Source organism: Neodiprion lecontei, chromosome 5, assembly GCF_021901455.1.
Source record: "Neodiprion lecontei isolate iyNeoLeco1 chromosome 5, iyNeoLeco1.1, whole genome shotgun sequence".
NCBI lineage: Eukaryota > Metazoa > Arthropoda > Insecta > Hymenoptera > Diprionidae > Neodiprion > Neodiprion lecontei.
The window spans coordinates 23,604,638-23,624,739 of NC_060264.1; the positions used below are offsets into that span (position 1 = coordinate 23,604,638).

The 20,102-nt window shown below is 39.7% G+C and overlaps 5 protein-coding genes across 10 annotated transcripts; 3 read left to right on the plus strand and 2 right to left on the minus strand.

Moving 5' to 3' along the window:
* Nucleotides 1–1,017: 1,017 nt before the first annotated feature.
* LOC107222344 (transcription elongation factor S-II) lies at nt 1,018–3,772 on the plus strand. Of its 2 annotated transcripts, none has more exons than XM_015661673.2 (4): nt 1,018–1,226; nt 1,650–1,827; nt 1,976–2,337; nt 2,516–3,772. In XM_015661673.2, the coding sequence occupies exons 1-4, from the start codon at nt 1,158–1,160 to the stop codon at nt 2,849–2,851; spliced, it is 945 nt and encodes a 314-aa protein (XP_015517159.1). In that variant the 5' UTR covers nt 1,018–1,157; the 3' UTR covers nt 2,852–3,772. The 2 variants fall into 2 exon arrangements, with proteins under 2 accessions (XP_015517159.1, XP_046596242.1); XM_046740286.1 differs by having other exon boundaries at nt 1,083–1,237.
* LOC107222343 (alpha-ketoglutarate-dependent dioxygenase alkB homolog 7, mitochondrial) lies at nt 3,459–6,679 on the minus strand. Of its 2 annotated transcripts, none has more exons than XM_046740287.1 (5): nt 6,576–6,679; nt 4,874–5,126; nt 4,602–4,775; nt 4,178–4,305; nt 3,459–4,070 (listed from the first exon to the last, which is right to left on the minus strand). In XM_046740287.1, exons 1-5 carry the CDS (start codon nt 6,587–6,589, stop codon nt 3,941–3,943), a joined length of 699 nt encoding a protein of 232 aa, XP_046596243.1. In that variant the 5' UTR covers nt 6,590–6,679; the 3' UTR covers nt 3,459–3,940. The 2 variants fall into 2 exon arrangements, with proteins under 2 accessions (XP_046596243.1, XP_015517158.2); XM_015661672.2 differs by lacking the exon at nt 6,576–6,679 and adding an exon at nt 5,380–5,457.
* On the plus strand, nt 5,026–8,194 carry LOC107222342 (probable tRNA (guanine(26)-N(2))-dimethyltransferase). 2 transcript variants are annotated; one of them, XM_046740284.1, is made up of 11 exons: nt 5,026–5,134; nt 5,397–5,452; nt 5,513–5,665; nt 5,959–6,043; nt 6,114–6,301; nt 6,415–6,637; nt 6,728–7,021; nt 7,111–7,278; nt 7,365–7,523; nt 7,602–7,792; nt 7,933–8,194. In XM_046740284.1, exons 2-11 carry the CDS (start codon nt 5,403–5,405, stop codon nt 8,120–8,122), a joined length of 1,701 nt encoding a protein of 566 aa, XP_046596240.1. In that variant the 5' UTR covers nt 5,026–5,134; nt 5,397–5,402; the 3' UTR covers nt 8,123–8,194. The 2 variants fall into 2 exon arrangements, with proteins under 2 accessions (XP_046596240.1, XP_046596241.1); XM_046740285.1 differs by having other exon boundaries at nt 5,121–5,138.
* Nucleotides 8,195–8,390: 196 nt separating this feature from the next.
* LOC107222333 (intraflagellar transport protein 81 homolog) lies at nt 8,391–13,224 on the plus strand. The gene is made up of 12 exons (XM_046740277.1): nt 8,391–8,587; nt 8,666–8,811; nt 9,033–9,144; nt 9,878–9,994; nt 10,088–10,300; nt 10,372–10,650; nt 10,853–11,167; nt 11,250–11,403; nt 11,856–12,004; nt 12,124–12,204; nt 12,303–12,466; nt 12,529–13,224. The coding sequence occupies exons 1-12, from the start codon at nt 8,483–8,485 to the stop codon at nt 12,623–12,625; spliced, it is 1,932 nt and encodes a 643-aa protein (XP_046596233.1). The 5' UTR covers nt 8,391–8,482; the 3' UTR covers nt 12,626–13,224.
* LOC107222349 lies at nt 12,615–14,130 on the minus strand. Of its 3 annotated transcripts, XM_015661681.2 has the most exons (6): nt 13,753–14,130; nt 13,419–13,619; nt 13,239–13,329; nt 13,078–13,112; nt 12,884–12,996; nt 12,615–12,788 (listed from the first exon to the last, which is right to left on the minus strand). In XM_015661681.2, the coding sequence occupies exons 2-6, from the start codon at nt 13,585–13,587 to the stop codon at nt 12,696–12,698; spliced, it is 501 nt and encodes a 166-aa protein (XP_015517167.1). In that variant the 5' UTR covers nt 13,588–13,619; nt 13,753–14,130; the 3' UTR covers nt 12,615–12,695. The 3 variants fall into 3 exon arrangements, 2 of the variants coding, with proteins under 2 accessions (XP_015517167.1, XP_015517166.1); XR_006904440.1 differs by having other exon boundaries at nt 12,884–13,112; nt 13,457–13,619; XM_015661680.2 differs by having other exon boundaries at nt 12,884–13,112; nt 13,753–14,127.
* Between the last annotated feature and the right edge of the window lie 5,972 nt (nt 14,131–20,102).

Consider the following 20,102-nt stretch of genomic DNA (forward strand, 5'->3'; position numbering starts at 1 on the left):
AGTTTTGTCTCCAACAGGATACATTCCAGGGTATTCAGATAGTGTATGCTGTGATTCAAATAAGTTTAGCCTTTGTCATATATTTGCAAAGGTTTTCAGGAATCATTATATACATATGTACGTTGACGGAATAATTTAAAGACTATTACTCCTGGGCAAATTTTAGTGACCCGTTCTCTGCGCGTGAGGGGGCCGGGGGCGCCGGGGACCATAAGAAGCTGTATTAGCCATCCGGTATCTTCTTTATCGGCAGAGACGTTCAACATTCTTCCATTAAAGTAACGAGCGCAACCGTACTTAGTAGTCTTCGATCAAAAATTGAGACAATGAATGTAGACCTGTACAGAGAATAGAGTCCTTCATCGATACGATGTCCTTGATAAATTAATAAATGAAACCGCTTTCACCGCAAACCGGACGAACGAATTTCTTATATGAGATATACTTAGTTTCCGCTGGCACCACGTAGTAACGAGAAGCAGAGAAGCTACTCAACACTATGTGATTATTTTACTAAAGTCCCCTGGCTCTCCTTTTCAGTCAACTTTGATGTCACGGTGAAAAAACAAGTAATTGTGAAAACGCATTTTTCGTGTATCTTTACTTCGTGCTTATTTGATCACTTGATTTCTGCTCAAGAACCCGTTTATTTGTCAGGTGCCATTCTCGATTGCCGCATTGTTACAATATAATAAAATTTGAAAGTGCTGCTGTGTACCCGACTGCCAGCACGGTATTCGCATTCAGAAACACCAGTATCACTGTTGGGCGCTTCTAAAGATCATAATTTATTTAGAAAGTGGTCTGAGAAAGCTTGAGGAATTGTACGTTGACTGTAATTCCTGCGTGGATACAAACTATTCCGAAAGACATTTTAAGTTTTCGTTGGTGGTGACTTTTCGGTGCATGCGACATCTGGACTCGACTGATGTACTAGTAAAGTATAATAATTGAAGCATTCTGTGCGAGTCGAACTATGTACCTCCTATTCTTACACCAAAAAGTTTTCTATGTCTATGGTTCTCCCACTGCCGCCAAGCGTAGATAGCACGGGATAGCACTGGTACGACGCCGGGTACACTTTGCTTCGCGTGTATTTAATGCGATCCGTAACATACATCATAAAGAGGACTCCGATCACATATTAAAAAATCAATATGAGTGCTGAAGAGGAAGTGCTAAGGATCCAGAAAAAACTGATTAAAATGTCGAGCGGCGACGGGACGGTGAGTCTGCCGTGAGTAAATTTGCAATCGCGGCTTCCCCAATTCTGCCGGCTTAATCCGTGATTCTTAAGTTTGTCCTGTCCGCTCGCCATCGACGAGGCAGCAGATTATTTACTTCCGAATCTATCAGTAATCGACATTTACATTACCCCAAAACCTATGGGGATAACGAACGCGGTTATCATATACCGTAATATTTTGTATCGTAAAAATCTACCCGCATCATCCCTGCAACTACACCGTTAAAGCATTCATGTTAAGCGTAGTCCCAAAGTTGATCCAACATAACCTCAAAACGTTACCGTGTTGATGCCGTTGTTGACTCGTGGATTTCTGATTCTCTTGGCCCGATATGTTTCTAAATGAAATATCCTAATGAGAATAATCAATTTTTTGTTTATTGATTAAAATTACTACTAACAGGGCCAAGAACAAGCCTTGGAATTATTGAAAGTTCTGCAAAAACTACCAGTAAATTTGGAACTCTTGACAAAAACGAGGATTGGCATGACGGTAAATGCGCTGAGGAAATCGAGCAAAGACGACGAAGTTATATCCCTTTCAAAAACGCTCATAAAGAATTGGAAGAAATTCTTATCTGGTGAGGAAGTTGTCTTTGCTTCGTAGAGTTTATCTAGCGTTACATTACATATAAATCCTTAAATTATCACAAAAAAAGCTTCAAAGTCTAGTCTAAATACCAGATTTTCGATAATAGACGTCTCTAATCTTTTCCCTCTCCGGTCTAGGTCCTAACAAAGACTGCAAAGATTCAAGTTCTTCAAGTGGATCAAAAAAAAAAGATGAGAAATTGGACAAGGTCAAGGAAGAAGGGGATCAGAAGAAGGAAAAAGATGGAGTTGTTGATGGGGGAGATTCTAAATCCAAGGAGGATAAGACAAGTAAAGATTTGTCAAGGAAACAATCTTCTTTTCCAGCCGCCACCACCACAGATGCAGTTAGGTTAAAATGCCGAGAATTGTTGGCTGCTGCACTAAGAGTTGATGGAGGAGCCATCGAAGGTTGTGCCAGTCCAGAAGAACTTGCTGAGGAGCTGGAGGAAGCAATTTATGCAGAGTTCAAAAATACGGACAACAGATACAAGAACAGAGTAGAGTTTTTGAAATATGTGTAAAGTTAGCCTAAGGCCCCACAGTGTACAAACATATTTCTTTCTTTCAAATATCCTAGTTATGGTTCAGGAAACGAATTACTGCATCGAATCTTTATATATCTATTATTAAGAGCAGGGCTGGGGATTGTTTCCTGTAAGTGTTTTGAATTTGCAGGTACGCAGCCGAGTCGCAAACTTAAGAGATGCGAAAAATCCGACTTTGAGAACAAATTTTCTTGTTGGAGCAATTCCTCCTGGCCGTCTGGCTGTAATGACTGCTGAGGAAATGGCAAGCGACGAGATTAAACAGTTGCGGGAGCAGTTCAAGAAAGAGGCCATTAACGATGCGCAACTCGCAACTGTCCAGGGGACAAAGACCAGCTTATTAAAATGTGGAAAGTGCAAGAAGCGCAATTGCACATATAATCAGGTTCAGACACGATCCGCCGACGAACCTATGACAACATTTGTCTTGTGCAACGAATGTGGGAACCGTTGGAAGTTCTGCTGAAGCTTCCTGCCGCAACGTCGCAGCTCCGTCTCTACATTATTTAACCTACTATAAACTGAAGTTCATCGTAGCGTTAATATGAATGGTGAAAATCAAACATTGGCCAACGAATTTTCGGATCATATTATTATCACGCATTCAAGTAAGGGATATCGTTTCCTTCGCTCAATGTGTGAGGCTAGCTGTGAACGATTATCGATTGATGTATGCATCTTGTTTCTATCTATATAGGATACATAAACATGCCGATGCTTAGAGCAGATGTGGCTTGTCTGTTGGGTACAAGAAAATGAAATTTTTTTTTTTTATTTCGATTGGAAGAAAAACGTGGATCATTTAATTCCAAACTTGAATACGTCAGTAATCATACTTTGCAGAAGACAACATCACGACGGTATACAAATACTGGTGCGTATAGGTACATTCACATGAGAATGGCTGAATTACAGTTACTTGACTTGATTGTTGTCTGCTATAGGCATATGTACCACAGCCTGCAAGCGCGGAGAGACTATCTTTTTTTTTCCCCTTTGAAAAGTTCGATTGGAAACAGCTGAAAAATTTGTAAATAAATGGCCGAACGCTGACTGATTTTTCATAATTGTCGGAATCGACGCAATTTAGCGCATGTGAGAATTACGTCAACGATAATTAGTTTCAAATGACGGTCGTTTTATTGAAAAGGTGAATGCTAGTAATTAGTTATACATATAACACTTGTGCAGATTGGATTTAATGGTAGTTAATAAAGTAAAAAATCGTTAGCTACTCCTCATCATGTTTGAATAAACAATCTGTAAAAGTCAACCGCATAGAACGCTATAAATCATTTTCTACCTGCAGGCGTGACTTCCAAACACGTTGTGTGAGTATATTTCTTCGCAAACTTGGTAATATAAATAATAAACTTGTACCACAGAATCTTATCTATGGTTAATTCACATTACCCATAAATATCCAAATGCATATTTATTAGTAACTTCCACTTGCCAAAGAGTATCTATACTGTATCACTACATTGTCTATACCTATAACAGTATTCACTTCTTCGTAATAATATATTCACATTCTTTCAATATTAGAAAACATCTAGTCTATGTGCTTGGGATCACACCTACATATCACAGATATTCGTCTGGATCTGGGGATCTTGTTCCCTTCAAAAGTGGATCCATCGGGACCAAGGATTTCGTGATTGTATTTATATCTGGCAGCACCGCTAAAATAGTATCATAATTTGATCATAAAGTTATTCTAAAATTTTATACGTGGTAAAATTTCAGATGCCAAAGAGACAAAAGCAGCAACTTTTAGATTTTTATCTACCTCATTACGTATAGCGATCGTTGAAGGAGCAGGTAATCTTTAAAGCATTCTTTTTCATAACCAACCATAGTAAGTCGCATCACACTGTCGCTTAAGAGGCTCAGTCCAGCTATTGTATCACCACAAAACTGAAAAAATTAAAAACCAAATCTGACATAGTTAGCATAATGTTCGAGAAATATTGTTTCAACCTTTATCTCATGAGTGCTAGTTTGCTTGGAAAGAGGCAGACATAGATATGCTCCGTGTGCCGTGTCGTGCAAATTTGTAAGACGAATACCCAATGATTTAGCTTCTTTTTGAAACATCCGCATCTCCTATGCCGGTGTGTTTGTTTTGAGTAGATACAATCATCTTTGTCAGACAACTAGTTAATGTGTCTAAACACACGTCAATGGAAACCGCGTTTAGTGACAAGTCGTACCCTGACACTGTCGACGTGAGGTTTTATCATTCCGTCACCCGCCAGGTCCAACACATGAACATGTCCTAGAAGAGAGGTATCGGGTGGAAATGCCGTCTTTTGAATTTTCTGTATGACAGCAGAGTTCCCTTTGTTCCACGTCGATTTCTCAGTCTCCCTGTAACTTTGTATAGCCTATCGGATAACAGAAAGATAGAACTTTAAAATTTTAACGGGACAAGTTGGGACTCAAGGTAATTAAAAAAAAAATAATTGATGCAACGAGATCTCACGTTATCCCAGTGCGAAGATTCGTATCTGAGTCTCTTGAGGTAGGGTTCAATTTCCTGAAATAGGGACTCTTCTTCTTGGGGAGTTATGAAATCTGGAAAAATACGCATCGTGGCAGAGAGCTCTGAAATCCAGTCACTCGACAAAGTTTTGGTGGATCTCCGGGATCCCGAGTTCATGAGGTTAGAGCCGAGACTCTTCATCCATAGGGTTTGAGGCCACGCCGAAAGCACAGAACGCGACAACATTCCTCTACTGATAAAGTATGTACGTTCTATAATGTTACAGTATATTTACATACGTATCTACAATTACGAAGATAAATAAAGCGTGATATTAAGTGATAGTTTCTCGTCCAGTTGCGTGGTGAGTTGTGTCGGTAAACAGACTGCTAATTAGGTTAGTTTAAAATTGAAACTAAATATTCGCCCGGCGTCTCTATATCTGTTCACGGAGATTGAAAATCGGGGGTTACCGCGTGTTTGCAATATCTTCTTTTTATTGTTTCCCGGTTTTCACTGATAGTAACTGATGCATCGCGTCCTGGCAACTCGCTTATCTTCGGCCAGCGTACGTAGTGCGTGAGTATATTCTGTGCAAAATCATGTGCGCGATATAAACAATCCTTGACCATTTTTCAGCTCCTCTTTTGCGAAAATTGTAATGAACACTCAGGCAGCGGAGACTCGGGGCGCCGAGGAGTCCATCGTCGTCAGGGAAGGAATGGCCGAGATATTGGCGAATGAGAAAAAAGTCTTCTACAATCCGGTTCAAGAGTTCAACAGAGACCTCAGGTAATCGTTCGTCGCTATGCCTTAAGGCAATGCCATATTAGCGTTAGAAGGATCAACTTGACCTCTTAAATAAGAGTTCTCTCAATTTTTTCTATCAGTGATGCTGATTTGTTCCACCTATGCAAACCAACATCACTCTGTCTAACTGTCTGAGTTTAAGTGTTTAAGCAACTTGTTTAAGCGTCAAGGTGACCCTAGTGTCACTCCAAAATTTGTACTATTGATGCATTGCTTAAATAAATATTAAGGGTTTCTATTGTTCATGTCTCAGTGACAATTCATTTTTCTTCCAGTGTCGCCGTATTGTCAATTTTCACTGAAGAAAGAAAGGCTTATCAAAAAATTGAACCTAGCAAGAAGGTTGCTCAAAGGTGTTCGGTGAGTTGGGATTACCATTTTGATGTAATTGATTTCTTTATTTTTGTGTGTTCAATTATCCCATCTACAGGAAGGCATTACGATCTTGGAAGCTCTGTCTGCTACAGGGTTACGCAGTATCAGATATGCCAAAGAGGTTCCGTTCGTTCATCAAATTACTGCCAATGACATTTCCGCCGCCGCGGTAGAGAGCATAAAGAAAAATGTACTCCATAATGGTGTGGGGGACCTTGTAACGACCAGTCACGAAGATGCAACGTGCGTGATTAATTTTTATTCCTTCTATTAAAGAATATTATCTTGACCTCGTATTAATTTTTCCTAGCAACGTGTAATCGCAAATGCTTAAATCTTTGAATTCTCTTTCACAGTATGGTTATGTACCGGCACAGGAGCGATCGATTCGATGCTGTAGATGTGGACCCTTACGGTTCACCTTCGGTTTTTCTGGACGGTGCTGTACAATGCATTTCCGAGGGGGGCTTACTTTTGATTACAGCTACCGATATGGCGGTTCTTGCTGGGAACTCACCAGAAACGTGTCATGTTAAATATGGCGCTATTTCCTTGAAGTCAAAAGCCTGTCATGAAATGGTGAGAGTCATGAATGTCTTGCGACGTTGTTGAATTGCTATGGAACACACGAACGCGGCCTTGACCTGGTAAAGAAAGTAAAATTTTCAGGCCCTGAGGATACTTTTGCAGCATATCTCATCTCATGCAGGACGTTACGGCCGGTACATACAGCCATTGATATCGATTAGTGTAGATTTTTATATCAGGGTATTTGTGAGGGTCTACACAGGGCAAATTGTTTGCAAGGGAGTAGCGAGTAAATTGGGAATGATTTATCAATGCGTCGGGTGCGAGAGTATTACTACGCAACCGCTCAGCATGACAAAGTCTGACAACAAGTACGGCCTGCCAGCAGGACCGCCAGTTGATAAGCTTTGTCACTATTGTGGTCACAAACACCATGTAAGCAAGCAAAAATCCGTATCACAGTGTTGTAGCGATATAACGATAATTTTGCCAAGGAATGTGAAGCAGTAACCTTACTCTTACAGATCGGTGGGCCAATTTGGCTTGGTCCTTTACATGATCGCCAGTTTGTTTCGCAACTTCTGTCCAAAGTGGATACAGGTGAATTTGGAACCAAGAAAAGGCTTCAAGGCGTCTTAAATGTGATTTACGAAGAACTAGACGTACCGCTCTACTACTTACTTGATCGATTAGTAAGAAGACACACAGCATTTGAGTGTATTTATGTGCGGAATTCCAAGAGTTTTAATCAATCATCTATTGATTGTCTCTTTTTCAGATGTCTATAGTAAAGTGCGAGGTACCCCCCATGGTGACATTTAGTTCTGCGCTGATAAACGCCGGTTATAAAGTGTCAATTTCACATGCACATAAAACATCGGTTAAAACCGATGCCCCAAACAGTGTTATATGGGACATAGTTCGAGCATGGGAAAAGGTGGCGTTATATTAAATAGTTAATTATTTGTTAACTGGCTGTATTATTATATCTCATTATGTTTTATTTGTGTTCTAGTTGCATCCGGCCAAAAAGGAAAGGTTTGAATCGGATAGCGCTGCGCTGGCTATTCTTAACACCTCATCTTCACATGAAATATCTTTTCAACCGCATCCCCTTGCTAATCCGGCATCGAGGCAAAAGAAATTATCCAGGTTTCAAAAGAACCCAACCGCATACTGGGGCCCCGGTACAAAGTCGACAATGATGTATGTAATTTGCAATTACTTGACACTCTTCACCGTTCGTATACCTATGTAGGTCTCTCAAAGCTGTGAACTAAGTTTAAACTTTGGTCTCCACCTAAAATTGATGCGGGTATTGACAAAATACGTGTATCCGCTTTCAGGGTGCAGACAAAAGATTCGATATTGAAAAAGAAGAAGAACCAAAATAAACATTTCAAAAGGAAACAACGCTCAGCTTCCTCTGACGAATCTGGCATCATGAAATCTTTCGATTCACCAGAAAAAGGCGACGTAGTTCCAGAAGACGATCAAACGAAACCGTCACCACAGAAACAGTTGAAAAGAGACTGATTAGTTTTACAAACTTGTACATATGTGTTAATATAACTCTGAATGGACATTAAAGTTTATAATGAAGAACAAGTGATTTCATTATATTGATAGCACTACCTCTTTTCTAGTTGAATACTAGTCGTTGAAAAGTATCCAGCTTGGCTCATTTCTGCTTTCAAATAACTTTTATACATCAAAGCGATCAGAGTTTAAAACACCTGCCCAGCAACTGTCGCCTTGACAACGAAGTGGCACAACTGTGAAAAAATATTGATTCGTGTTAATTACATTTACAGCTGTTTCTAGGGTGATGTGACGTCGTGTGTGCAGTGAGCTTGTTATTCTTCTAATACTAGGCTTATTCCAATTGTTTCAAGGATGAGCAAAGATATCAAATTTATCATAGCAGAGCTCAATAAAGTTTTAGATCGAAACTACAATTTGATCACCTTCGATGCATTGCGTTCTGATGATCTATTACAAGTGAGTTTGTGTTATTATTAAGCATGCACAATTTGAATAATGAAAGCAAACATTATCTGACCCTAACAATTTTTATAGGTTCTCAGCGATGTTTTGTCCGAAATACAACAAGATGGTCCCCCGCACGATGTTAGAATGGAAACCCCGGAACAAAACTCTGTACGCATCTTTTCCGCCCTGAGAGTCTTGAAGTATCAACCTCAAGGTGACCCAGCGTTATTCAGGTAAATGCGATATTGATGGTGATTGAGGATGAATGTAGAGACTGACTTTTCTATATCAATGTTTGCTAGTATTTTGCTAACGCCCTGTCCCCTTTTTTCGACTTTCAAGGGCTGTCTACCCCTTCAAGCTAGTTGAAAATGATCAAATTCATTATTTCCCTAGACGCTGCTAACTTGTGAGAACATATAACAAACAGTTGCATATTTGCGAATATCCTCAGGCACGGACTGGTGAAGGGAGAGTCCTCAACGATACATGCCGTTCTAAAATGGCTTCTGTCCAACATGGATATCTCACGACAAAGAGCATATCTGGCCCGCTTTTTGGTGAAGGTGACGATAAATAAAAAGTTTAGGTCATATAAGAATAATAGTTTTTGGCAATATGGCTTTACACGAAATACATACATTTGGCTAACTAATATACACCACAGAATTCCATATAGTTACATCATTTAACGGTATATCTAGAAAGAGTCAACTCCTTTTACGCAACTGGAAAATTGCACTAGCTTACCTATAACTTACTAAACACGTGATTATCCAATAAAATTTAAAAAAGTGTCACATATATCTTTTTTTTTTTTTAAAAAAACGTGTGCAGCTCATATGTGGTAGAAGTGAAACTTTTAGAAACTAAACTGCGAGAGAATGAGGAGAATGCAGTATCAGGAGTGGAATAACTATTCGTTTCATCGATAGTCGTTTCATTTCGTTACATCGATAGTCGTTTCATCGAGTTTCATCGAGTTTCAAATCACTACCACGCTAATTAAGTTAAGTTTTGCATTTCTGTTTCATCAATATTTCCGTTACATCGATCGTCGTTTCATTGAGTTTCACATCACTCCTGTGCTGAAGAAGTTTTCACCAATGGCGCTAAAGAAGTTTTCACTTCAAAAATGTCAAAATTCTGCTGTTAACTAAAAGTGTTTTAATCCGTATGCGAAAGTGGAAAAAATATCACTAGATTTCTTAGACAAGATAAAATTCCTTTAGGTAAATATTGAGCTACTAGATGAATAGTGATGAAATGTTATGTTTGGCTGATTCCCAAATTACACAGGTAGAAGTGCCCACAGAGTATTCAGGTGATCCTGAATTGACAGGACTGTACGATCAGTACGTGAGATTGGTCGACGAATTCAAAGTGATTCACAAAGAGCGAGAAGCGGGAAAGAAGGTAGAATATTTTAACAACATTCAACTAGACATTACAATTTTCCCCCTCTTGGCATGATGAATAATGTAGGTATTCACCCATCATTTTCTTCAGGGTGGTGAGGCTGCGGCAGAACTGAAGAATGACCTGGAAGCGATGCAAAAAGAGCGCGAAGTGATTCTGGGAAGAGTGGAAAAAATGAAACTAAGGGCTGAGAGTGCACCCCAATTGCTTGAAGCTGCTCGGAAACTTCGAATTGAAAGAGATAGGGAACGTGAGCTGGCGTTGCAAAAACGCCAACAACAAGAATCTACAGCTATGTTGCAGGTGAAACGACACGAACATTGCTTCTTGTGATGTCTATAATTCGATTTATTCTTGAAACCTCCCCCACCCAGGTATCATTGCAACGGATGGAACGCGAGCTGCACAATTTGAAGGAAGCTGGAGCAAGTCTTACACCCCAAAAACTGATTCAACGTTTGTCGGAAAAAGTTACCGTGCAAACAGCCATGTCAAGAGATCGACTACCTGCCGAAATAGCAGCAAAAAAGTCTCACGTCGATGCCTTAAGGTTCGTCGCTCGCTCAGTGCACCTGGGACCAGATGATATTATTGCGTTGCGGAATAAACTGGATGTAACTGCTCGCGAAGTACAAACTCTAGCTGAAAACAAGGTGACTAAAGGATATTGATCAGAGTTACAGTATTATACATGTCAAATTTAATGAAGATTTTCATTGTGTTAACGAGATACAGTAACAATTGAATTGGTGATATTTCAAATCGAATTTCGTTTTCTTGGTAGTCACATCTATACCGCATTTTTATGGTTATTGGAAACATAATACTGCACTGGGCGCTTTACGATTATCGCAGGCTACTGGAGGTACAGACAAAGTGGCACCATTCAGGCAGCAGGCAGCGGCAGTTGTTGGAATGAAGCGAACTGTGCTGGACAAGCTGAAGAGATCTGAAGAGACTCTAGAGGAAATGAATGCTCGGTTAGCCGAGCGAAGAGAGGAAGCAAGACAGCTCGCTGAAGAGCCAGCGCCGAGAGGCGACGAACTGAAGCGTTACGTGACGCACCTCAGGGCCAGGAGCACCTTATACAAGCAACACAGAGCGGAGCTTGCTGGCCTTCGAGCAGAGGGAGGAGTCCTAAATCGAACCCTGCGTATATTGGAGGCGCAAGTAATTGTTCCTTTTTTTTTAAAACTCGTTTTCATCTATGCTGGTGATACTGGCTTCTGTGACATCACTCTTTACAACTTAGCTCAGCCGCGTCCGGGTCAGTATCAGCCCCGTGCAAATGGGACCTGCGAAAACTTTACCCAATGGATTCACGGCAGAAAACGTGATCTCAGCCAATGCAGAACTGGCGCGGAATATCTCTGCATTCAGGGCTCAACTAGTCTCGCTGCTGAACGGTAATTACTATTAAATTATTATAGTTCTTCAGGGAGATCCCAAATTTCCTCAATTAAAATTCTCTGACTGTTCATGACAAAAAATTTAGAATTTCCTTTAATGTTGGGCAACTTTTATGACTTAAAGCTCCAGAAATTGTGCAACTTCGATATATAAATTTGCATTTAAAAATACACAAATAATTAAAAATTGAACAATACTATTTCCGACAGCTAGCTTAGCTGAATTTACGAGACATGGCTGAAATTTGAAAACAGTTTATCAAAAAAGTACAATGATTTTCCCTGTCGTTCATCATAATTCTCGGACTTCCCAAAAGACGAAATTCCTTGACTATTCGAGATTTTCCCGGTCTTTCGCAACTCTGTTTTTATAGCATTCACTATGGGGCATGTATGCATGTACAGAAAGTTAGTTGAAAATGTGAAACCTCGGCAATATTTAATTACAGACCTGAGACCACTAAGACAGAAGGCACAGGAAGTAGACGAGCAACACGAAAGAGCTAAAATTAGCCATGGCTCTGTAGAAACGAGCTTGGAGAGCTCTACAGTCGCATTATCATCTGAATTGAATTCTCTCCGAGATAATAATGATAAGGCAGGTTTGATAATGCATACACTATGCATGCATCAGAGAATAAAATACTCGCCACATCCCTAGCATAGGTATCCAAACTACTTTGGTATTCAAAGGTAAATTTATCCCTTTATATGCAGGAGATGGAAGAAATCAAGCAATTGCGCATCAACATATCAAAACTGAAAATTGCTAAAGACAAAATTCAGCAGGAGATGAGGGTGTGTAATATGTTGATTTGCTTTGGTCTCTTCGCACTTCTGTATCAAACAACTATAATCATACTTGACTTGCCTTCCAATCGATGCATCATTTACAGCGCTACGCGAGCCCCAGCAGTGGATCAACACTAAGGGATGAGCTCAACGAAGCAATTCAAGCAGAGGAAAAAAAGCTTAATTTTTTTAAGAATGAAGAAAAATCGCTGAAGGATCAATTGACTAATTGTGAGACGCAGATTCGTCTGTGGGGCAACTTGATATTGTAGGTATATACTTGGAATATCATGCAGAATGGAGTGCTTATAACAACTGGGACTCTTTCAGGATTTACGAGTGCAAATGGCAGTCCGCCGAGGAAATCAAACGCAGAGACGGGGTCGTTGTACGTGGACAAGGAGCAGAGACCTTGATTTTACAGTAATGCAACTATTTGTTTGTGCTATAGTTTTATGACAAAAGTAGAAATGGATAGTTTCAAGTAGGTACAAAACTTAGAAACGAGTTTTAAACAACATCCAAGTCAACAGTCCCAACCCGCTGACCGTAGCAAAATAAAAAGTGGTGCTCCTTGAGGTGCCTCCGTCCTGCAAAAAAAAATATTCATCAGTTTGTTATACGCTTAAGTGCGGTAAGAGTTGTACATTGCCGGTAGAGTCAAATCAAAAGTGGAGTTCCGTACCTCTAGAGACAATTTCAGTTCTTGCAGAGCCGATCGAGCTTCTTCGATCTCAGAAATAGTTGCTGCAACTGCCAATTCCAAAGCTTGGCTACTGCGCAGATTACCGTTTATTTCTATGAAAGAATCCATTTTTTCCTTGTTAAGACGCAATCTGGTATACGTAACAAACGCGTTGATGAGTGATAAATGTTTACCATTATTTTCCAGAGATTCTAATAGCTGGTCTAACCTGGAAAAATCGAAAATTATATCTGTACAAAACTTGTTCGAACGCCATTTATCATACATATTCATTCCTATGCATACATGTTTCAAATGAATACCGACTTTATATACTTTTACTTCATAAACCTACTTTTGTTGCGGTGTTAACACCGTTAAACTGGTACGCCTCAATATTGGAGACAACTGCTTGAGCATACGATGAGCAAGTTCATGGCTTGCACCTGTGACAAAAATTTAAGCATCACATAAGCTGTGATCCAAATAAATAGAACATTAGCACAATATTGAAAAAGGTAAAGATATCGAGTACCGAGTAGCACAAGGTCATCGTGGGTTAAATTAGCTAACATTTCAGTCGATATATTTCTCTCCCTAAATTGCGGTACAAGTTCTTTAGCTCCCATTCCACTCAGCAGGACTGCAGTCTGATTAGTAAATCCAAGAACATCCTCGCACTCCCTAAAGCCTGCCAATTCCATTTTCTTTAGGTGTTTTTTTCATCCAACGACAACTGTTGAACGTTCATTTTTCGAATTAGCTTGATCAGATCACGTGTTTTTATTACAACACCTTGTGCTTTTTTTTTAATTATTATACGGTGTAATGCATGTAATTGCAAATACTGACAATAGTTGATCGCTAACCTTATTTTCTACGGTTTGTTAGCCTTAGATTCCATAGTCTTTGGCCTCAGGTAGAAGATACCCGCAAAATGTACCGTTTGCCTGATTCGCTGGAATACAACTTATAGCAGTTTATATTCACGCAAGATACAGAAAACCAACAGAAGTGGCCTAACTTCGGCTTTCTAGAAATTCGTTATTCGTAGCGCACTTGTATTTACAAACAACCATTGCCGTGGTATGTAAACATGCAAAAACGTGTATACGGTGTATACACTGATCTGTATACTATCTGGATTATAAAAATAGAGCGTGCACTGCGCATTCGGGCCGTACAGAGCATATACAGTACAAGCTCTAAAGCTAAGACTCCATGTTCACCTCCGGCAAACGCATCCGGAAGGCGACTCCATGCACGCGGCAGACTTTAGCGCCACGCCACGTACGGAAATCGAAGATGCGTCGTAAAAATGTATACAAACGATAGATACATAACCTAAAAGAAAGGAATACTCTATCCCATAATTCCGGGCGGTTTCTCACGTAATGAATTACAAGTTCATTCACGTCATCACAATTATATTCCATAGTGGAATGTTTTGTTGATGTTATTGGGAGCTTTCCAGCAAGGAGACACAGTGTGACACTGTGTTAGACGGTCGAACACTGTGCCTTGGTGCTTGTTGGAACGCTTTGAGGTTCTTAATTCAGTCACTAGAGTCCGCTCATGCATTATACGAGAAATCTAGGATCATTGAGCGCTCCAGGAAAAAAAAATTTGTGAAACGCGTGTAGATTATCATTGCATTTAATAAATAAATATAAATAATACCATGCGTCGAAAATAAAATCTCTAACTAAAAAATTGGCAGCAATGAATCCGACACAGTGTCCAACCATGCTCCGCATCTGTATCCGACTTTGTCGTTCTGTGTCGTTGTTGGAAAGCACCATGTTCGACACAGTGTCGCTCTGTGTCGTTGCTGGAAAGCTCCCATTGATGGTTTGTTTTCATAGACAGTTTTGTACGACATAACCTACGTCACGTCGACTATTATTTGAGCCATATTTGAGCCATGATTTGAGCCTTGCCAGATTCCGAATGGTCCCGAAGATTCTCGACTTTAGCCGAATGACGTGCGGTGCTGCGGAAAAATTAAAATATTTTGATCTCAACGCAGTGCGGTGCGGCATGCCGGAGGTTGCCGCTGCCGGACTTGCGCCGGGCTCCTGATTGGTCACCGCAGCATTTGCCGGAGCTCAACGCATACATGGAGTCTTAGCTTAAGGCCGTACGTCGTTCAGTCCGTAAAAAGAGACAGCAACGTACGCGGCCAATATCTGTTTCTTTCTAACCAAAACGTAACACAAATCAAGCGCCTCTAATGTGAAATTTTCTCTTGAAAATTGATAAAAAAAAGTCATTGAGTGTTGAGTGCGGAAAATGTATTTTTTTATTATATTTATCTTATTAGTGAGCAGTTTCATTCTTTTGCTCATTATATCAATTAATTATTAATGTTAACGTGTTTGAATACTGCAACTTAATCTCACGATATGACATTTTATCTACTTATAAAACGACCTTCGAGGTTTTTCATCTCGCAGTTATAAACTCTGGCGAAATATATGGCATTGATTCTTAAATAATCATCCGTTAACTGAGGATATACATATAAAGGCTAGTAAAAGAAGTTCTTCATAACTAATAACTATCGCGTGCAAAACGTTGGTAACATACCGTCGTCATAGTGAAATTGCAAAGTTGAGAAAATCCCGTTCAAGAAATATCTGTAAGTGGTCATAGAATTCGTACTTCACCTGACGTCGCAAATTCCGGCAAAGCTCTAAACATATCTTGATCGCGTTGTGCGTAGCTTACGTAGTGTTTTCACCCGGCCGTTCCGACCATAGGGATATATAAAATAAAGCGTAAGCAACGGCCTGAGCGTCTCCTGAACGCATTTGAATCGGTTCTCTAAAGGACAGAAGATAATAATTCTTCTGCCCTCTCTGTTGGTCTGCCCATGGAGCGGGGGGGGGGCGACGAGAGGAGAAGAAGAGCTAGGCGGGCATGTACAGCTACCCCCACTCCATTGGAAGAACAACAGAGAGGGTGGGAGGATTATTATCTTCCGTCCTTCACAGAACTGATTTGACTCTTCTGAACGCCGTGTGGCATCAATCGTTCCCGAGCGATCGGAGTGAAATGACGTGTTCTCAGTATTAGTTCAACATTCAGACCGCGTTGTTCGATCAGTGTACTTGCACCATACTCATCTGTGAATAATACACGAAGAGCTGTGTGTAGCCTGAAAAGAAACCGAGTTACTGAAATAAAAACATCCTGCGAACGTTCAAGGAGAGTTTCGTGTCTCGAGTTCCATTTATTCAGTGATGTCTATTTTTGTCTCTGTGCGTCGTGTGTCAGTTTTATTTTTTTGGCTGCTCATTGGTAAATGCGCAGTTGCATTGTTAGAAAGTTTATTCACTCTGTTTAGACAGCTGCAGCACACAAAGTGAATGTAGGCTCGACTGTTATTGCGGTGCGGATTCTTGGACTATAAGAGATTAGTGAGGATCTAAATTATGTGAAAAGTGCGTCGCTTCGCCAATAAACCTCAGATGCTGCAAGAACTACTACGTGTAAAAGTGTGGAGCAGCCCAGAGTCGAGGTAACAATACTTCTTTGATTATTCATTGATAATTCAAGGTGGTACACATGAAACCGAACTTTTGTTCTTGCATAACATACAAAGAATATGAAACTAGACAACAGTAATAATTAATTTGCAAACTGAAAAGCCAATTTGTTAAATTAATTCAAGTATTCTGTTTTGTTTCTCACAGATTTAAGCAGAGACTTCCGAGTAACTTTTCCATTTCTCGGCAACGTTGGTGAGTTTGCACGTGTTAGGTTACGGGTACTTCCCTGGGATTCCTTTGTCATGTGGCGTGGCGGTAACAATTGTTACACAAATCATCGATTTCTTAACTGCATGGATAGGTTCATTCGCGATTGCAACGTGCTTGACTTTCAGTCGAATAATTTTTTATTCGCAATTTAAATTGCCGTAGCTTGGAGTTAGAAATTTTGCACGTTGCTAAAAGTCGAATGAGCATCGCGACAGGTAACCATCGCTTACTCGGCACTCGCGAGATCGAATTGTGTTTCGTAACTGATGTAATAATCTACGTTTGAAATTACCGATGATACCGTTTAAGTGGTGGGTTCACCTGAGGTTTGAACGTATTCAATTATTCACATTACTATTAAATCGATAAAATACCAAACTCTGGTATAACGTAACGTAATAAAATTGTATCTTATATTATATATCATTTTCAATTTTTCAACAGCCGACAAGTATTGATCAACTGCAGGCTTAGTTCGCTTAGAAAAATGCTAAATGGCATGCAGCATGTTTTTAATCAATTTTACAAAAGGTTAATGTACCGATAGTCTGCCAACATTAAACATTAAAATAATACATACAATATTAGGATTGGTGGGAACAACCGCGATACTGTATTCTGAGTTGGCAGACTATGATACAAAAACATTTTGCTCCCAACAGGTAACCAACGAAATGTAAGTCAGTGACCACGGCGCAAATGATGAAGAATGATGTGTGTTGGAAAAAATGGAGAATCGTTTAGATCGAATATAGGTAACCGGGTAGGTAGGTGGACGTTTTGGGATACGTCGCGGGGCTTATGCATGCGTGTGTGAGTCTCTTTTCCGTCGGGTGGTTGCGTTGGGAACCAGGCAAGGGTAGGAAGGTCGCGATGTACCGTGATGTTACTAACTTTTATAATCCACAGCGTCAAACGATCACAGAAATTGTTTACCCAAATGACTCCGTATTCGAGTCTCTCGATCATTTATGGGCATTTGAATATTAAAGAGATTGAATTTCCTATTTCTTGTCGCTTTGCAACTATATTTCAATCGTCACACAATTCAATTCAATTCAATTCAATTATTTAGTCATTAGCGACCATTATTGCATGAGGTTGATCTCTGTGATCGTCTGAATGAGCAAAACGCATCTCTGGACCATCTATCGCGTTCCGTGGAACGTTAGATGGAGAGAAATGCTGAGCTCGAAGACTTCGCGTCGAAGAGGACCGCCGACCGTCACGCCACACAATAATGCATGCCCTCCAACCTCCCTCCCGATTTCGATTCGATTTATGATCTGAGAAGAACAATCCGCATAGCAATGTACCTAATTCAAAAAGATACAGATGTGGATTGGGTTTCTACAGAATTTTTGGGACAAGTCCCAGGTAATAAAAATTTTTTGACAGTTTAATCTGTCGCGCCTTATTGCGCGTAGATTAATCATAAGAATTGGACGCAGCCTTTTGCGCGTAAATTAATAACGGGAATTGGACACGTTTTTTTACTCATCGATTTTTCAAACAGTATATAAAAGAGTTACGCACTCTCGATGTGCTGATCTTTCAGCTCTTCTGTCAATTTTTTTACAAATAATAAAGTTTTCAAGTTCCACGGCGCCCTTTGCGCGTGGACTTGATACCTTTCAGTTATGAGAGAAAGCGCGGCAGTTGAAGCCCGGCGCTCAAAGCCCAGGTACAAAAATCTCGGTAGTGTATAGTGATAGTAGAGAATCTTGGCGTACAGAAACACTCGTTTAACGGGTGCGATCACGATTTAGATCGTTTAACGGATATTATTTTCTGTTTCAGGGCAACATAACCAATTTTTTTAACAAATGCACTTAGAACTAAAGGGAGCTTTCCAGCAAGGAGACACAGTGTGACACTGTGTTACACGGTCGAACACTGTGCCTTGGTGCTTGCTGGAACGCTTTGAGGATCTTAATTCAGTCACTAGAGTCCGCTCATGCATTATACGAAAAATCTAAGAACATCGAGCGCTCCAAGAAAAAAAAAACATTTGTGAAACGCGTGTAGATTATCATTGCATTTAATAAATAAATATAAACAACATCATGCGTCGAAAATAAAATCTCTAACTAAAAAATTGGCAGCAATGAATCCGACACTGTGTCGAACCATGCTCCGCAGCTGTGTCCGACTGTTGGCCGTGTTCGAAAATTGACCGACAGTACTGTCGGCAATCTTTCATCTCTTTTGCGCTTCCAAGTTCATGGATAGCTCTGACTCTGTCCTAGGGAATTTTCAGCACTGTCAGTCAATTTACGAACACGGCCTGTGTCGTTGTTGGAAAGCACCATATACGACACAGTGTCGCTTTGTGTCGTTGCTGGAAAGCTCCCATAGAATGTTCAGTTGAAAAACATATTCACTTTAATAACCCAAAGCAGAAAGCGATTTCCATTCAAAAAATTCATAATGTTTTTTATTCATCCATATAATTAATAATTGAAGCAACGAATATTAAGGCGAATATCATGTTGGACTCGACCCATTTGTTATCAGTATGTGGACTTGTGTGATTGTGCCTACCATACCTTCGTCTGTTTCAGCTAATGAAACTTTCTGTCTGTTTCAGCTAACCAAACCTTTTATCTGTTTCAGCTAATCAAACTTTTCTGTCTTTTTCAGCTAATCAAACTTTTTGTCTGTTTCAGTTAATCAAACCTTTTGTCTGTTTCAGCTAATCAACCCCTTTTCTCTCTCAGCTAATCAAACTTTCTGTCTTTTTCAGGTAATCAAACCGGTTGTCTTTTTTAGTTAACCAAACCTTTTGTCTGTTTCAGCTAATCAAACTTTTCTGTCTTTTTCAGCTTATCAAACTTTTTGTCTGTTTCAGTTAATCAAACCTTTTGTCTGTTTCAGCTAATCAACCCTTTTTCTCTTTCAGCTAATCAAACTTTCTGTCTTTTTCAGATAATCAAACCTTTTGTCTGTTTCAGCTAATCAAACTTTTAGTCTGTTTCAGTTAATAAAACCTTTTGTCTGTTTCAGCTATTCAAACCTTTTTCTGTTTCAGTTAATCAAACCTTTTGTCTGTTTCAGCTAACCAAACCTTTTTCTGTTTCAGCTAATCAAACTGTCTATCTCTTTTAGCTAATCAAACGTTTTGTCTGTTTCAGTTAATCAAACCTTTTGTCTGTTTTAGCTAACCAAACCTTTTGTCTGTTTTAGCTAACCAAACCTTTTGTCTGTTTTAGCTAACCAAACCTTTTGTCTGTTTCAGCTAATCAAACTTTTTATCTGTTTCAGCCAATCAAACCTTTTGTTTGTTTCAGTCAATCAAACCTTCTGTTTCTTTTAACTAATTAATTTGTCTCTTTTTCGTTAATTATATATTTTACTTATCTGAGCGAAGTATATTTTTGTCTGTATCGACATATGTCACGAATTATATTGTCATCTGTTGCAGGTAACTGAGTTTCATTTACTATACTGAAAAA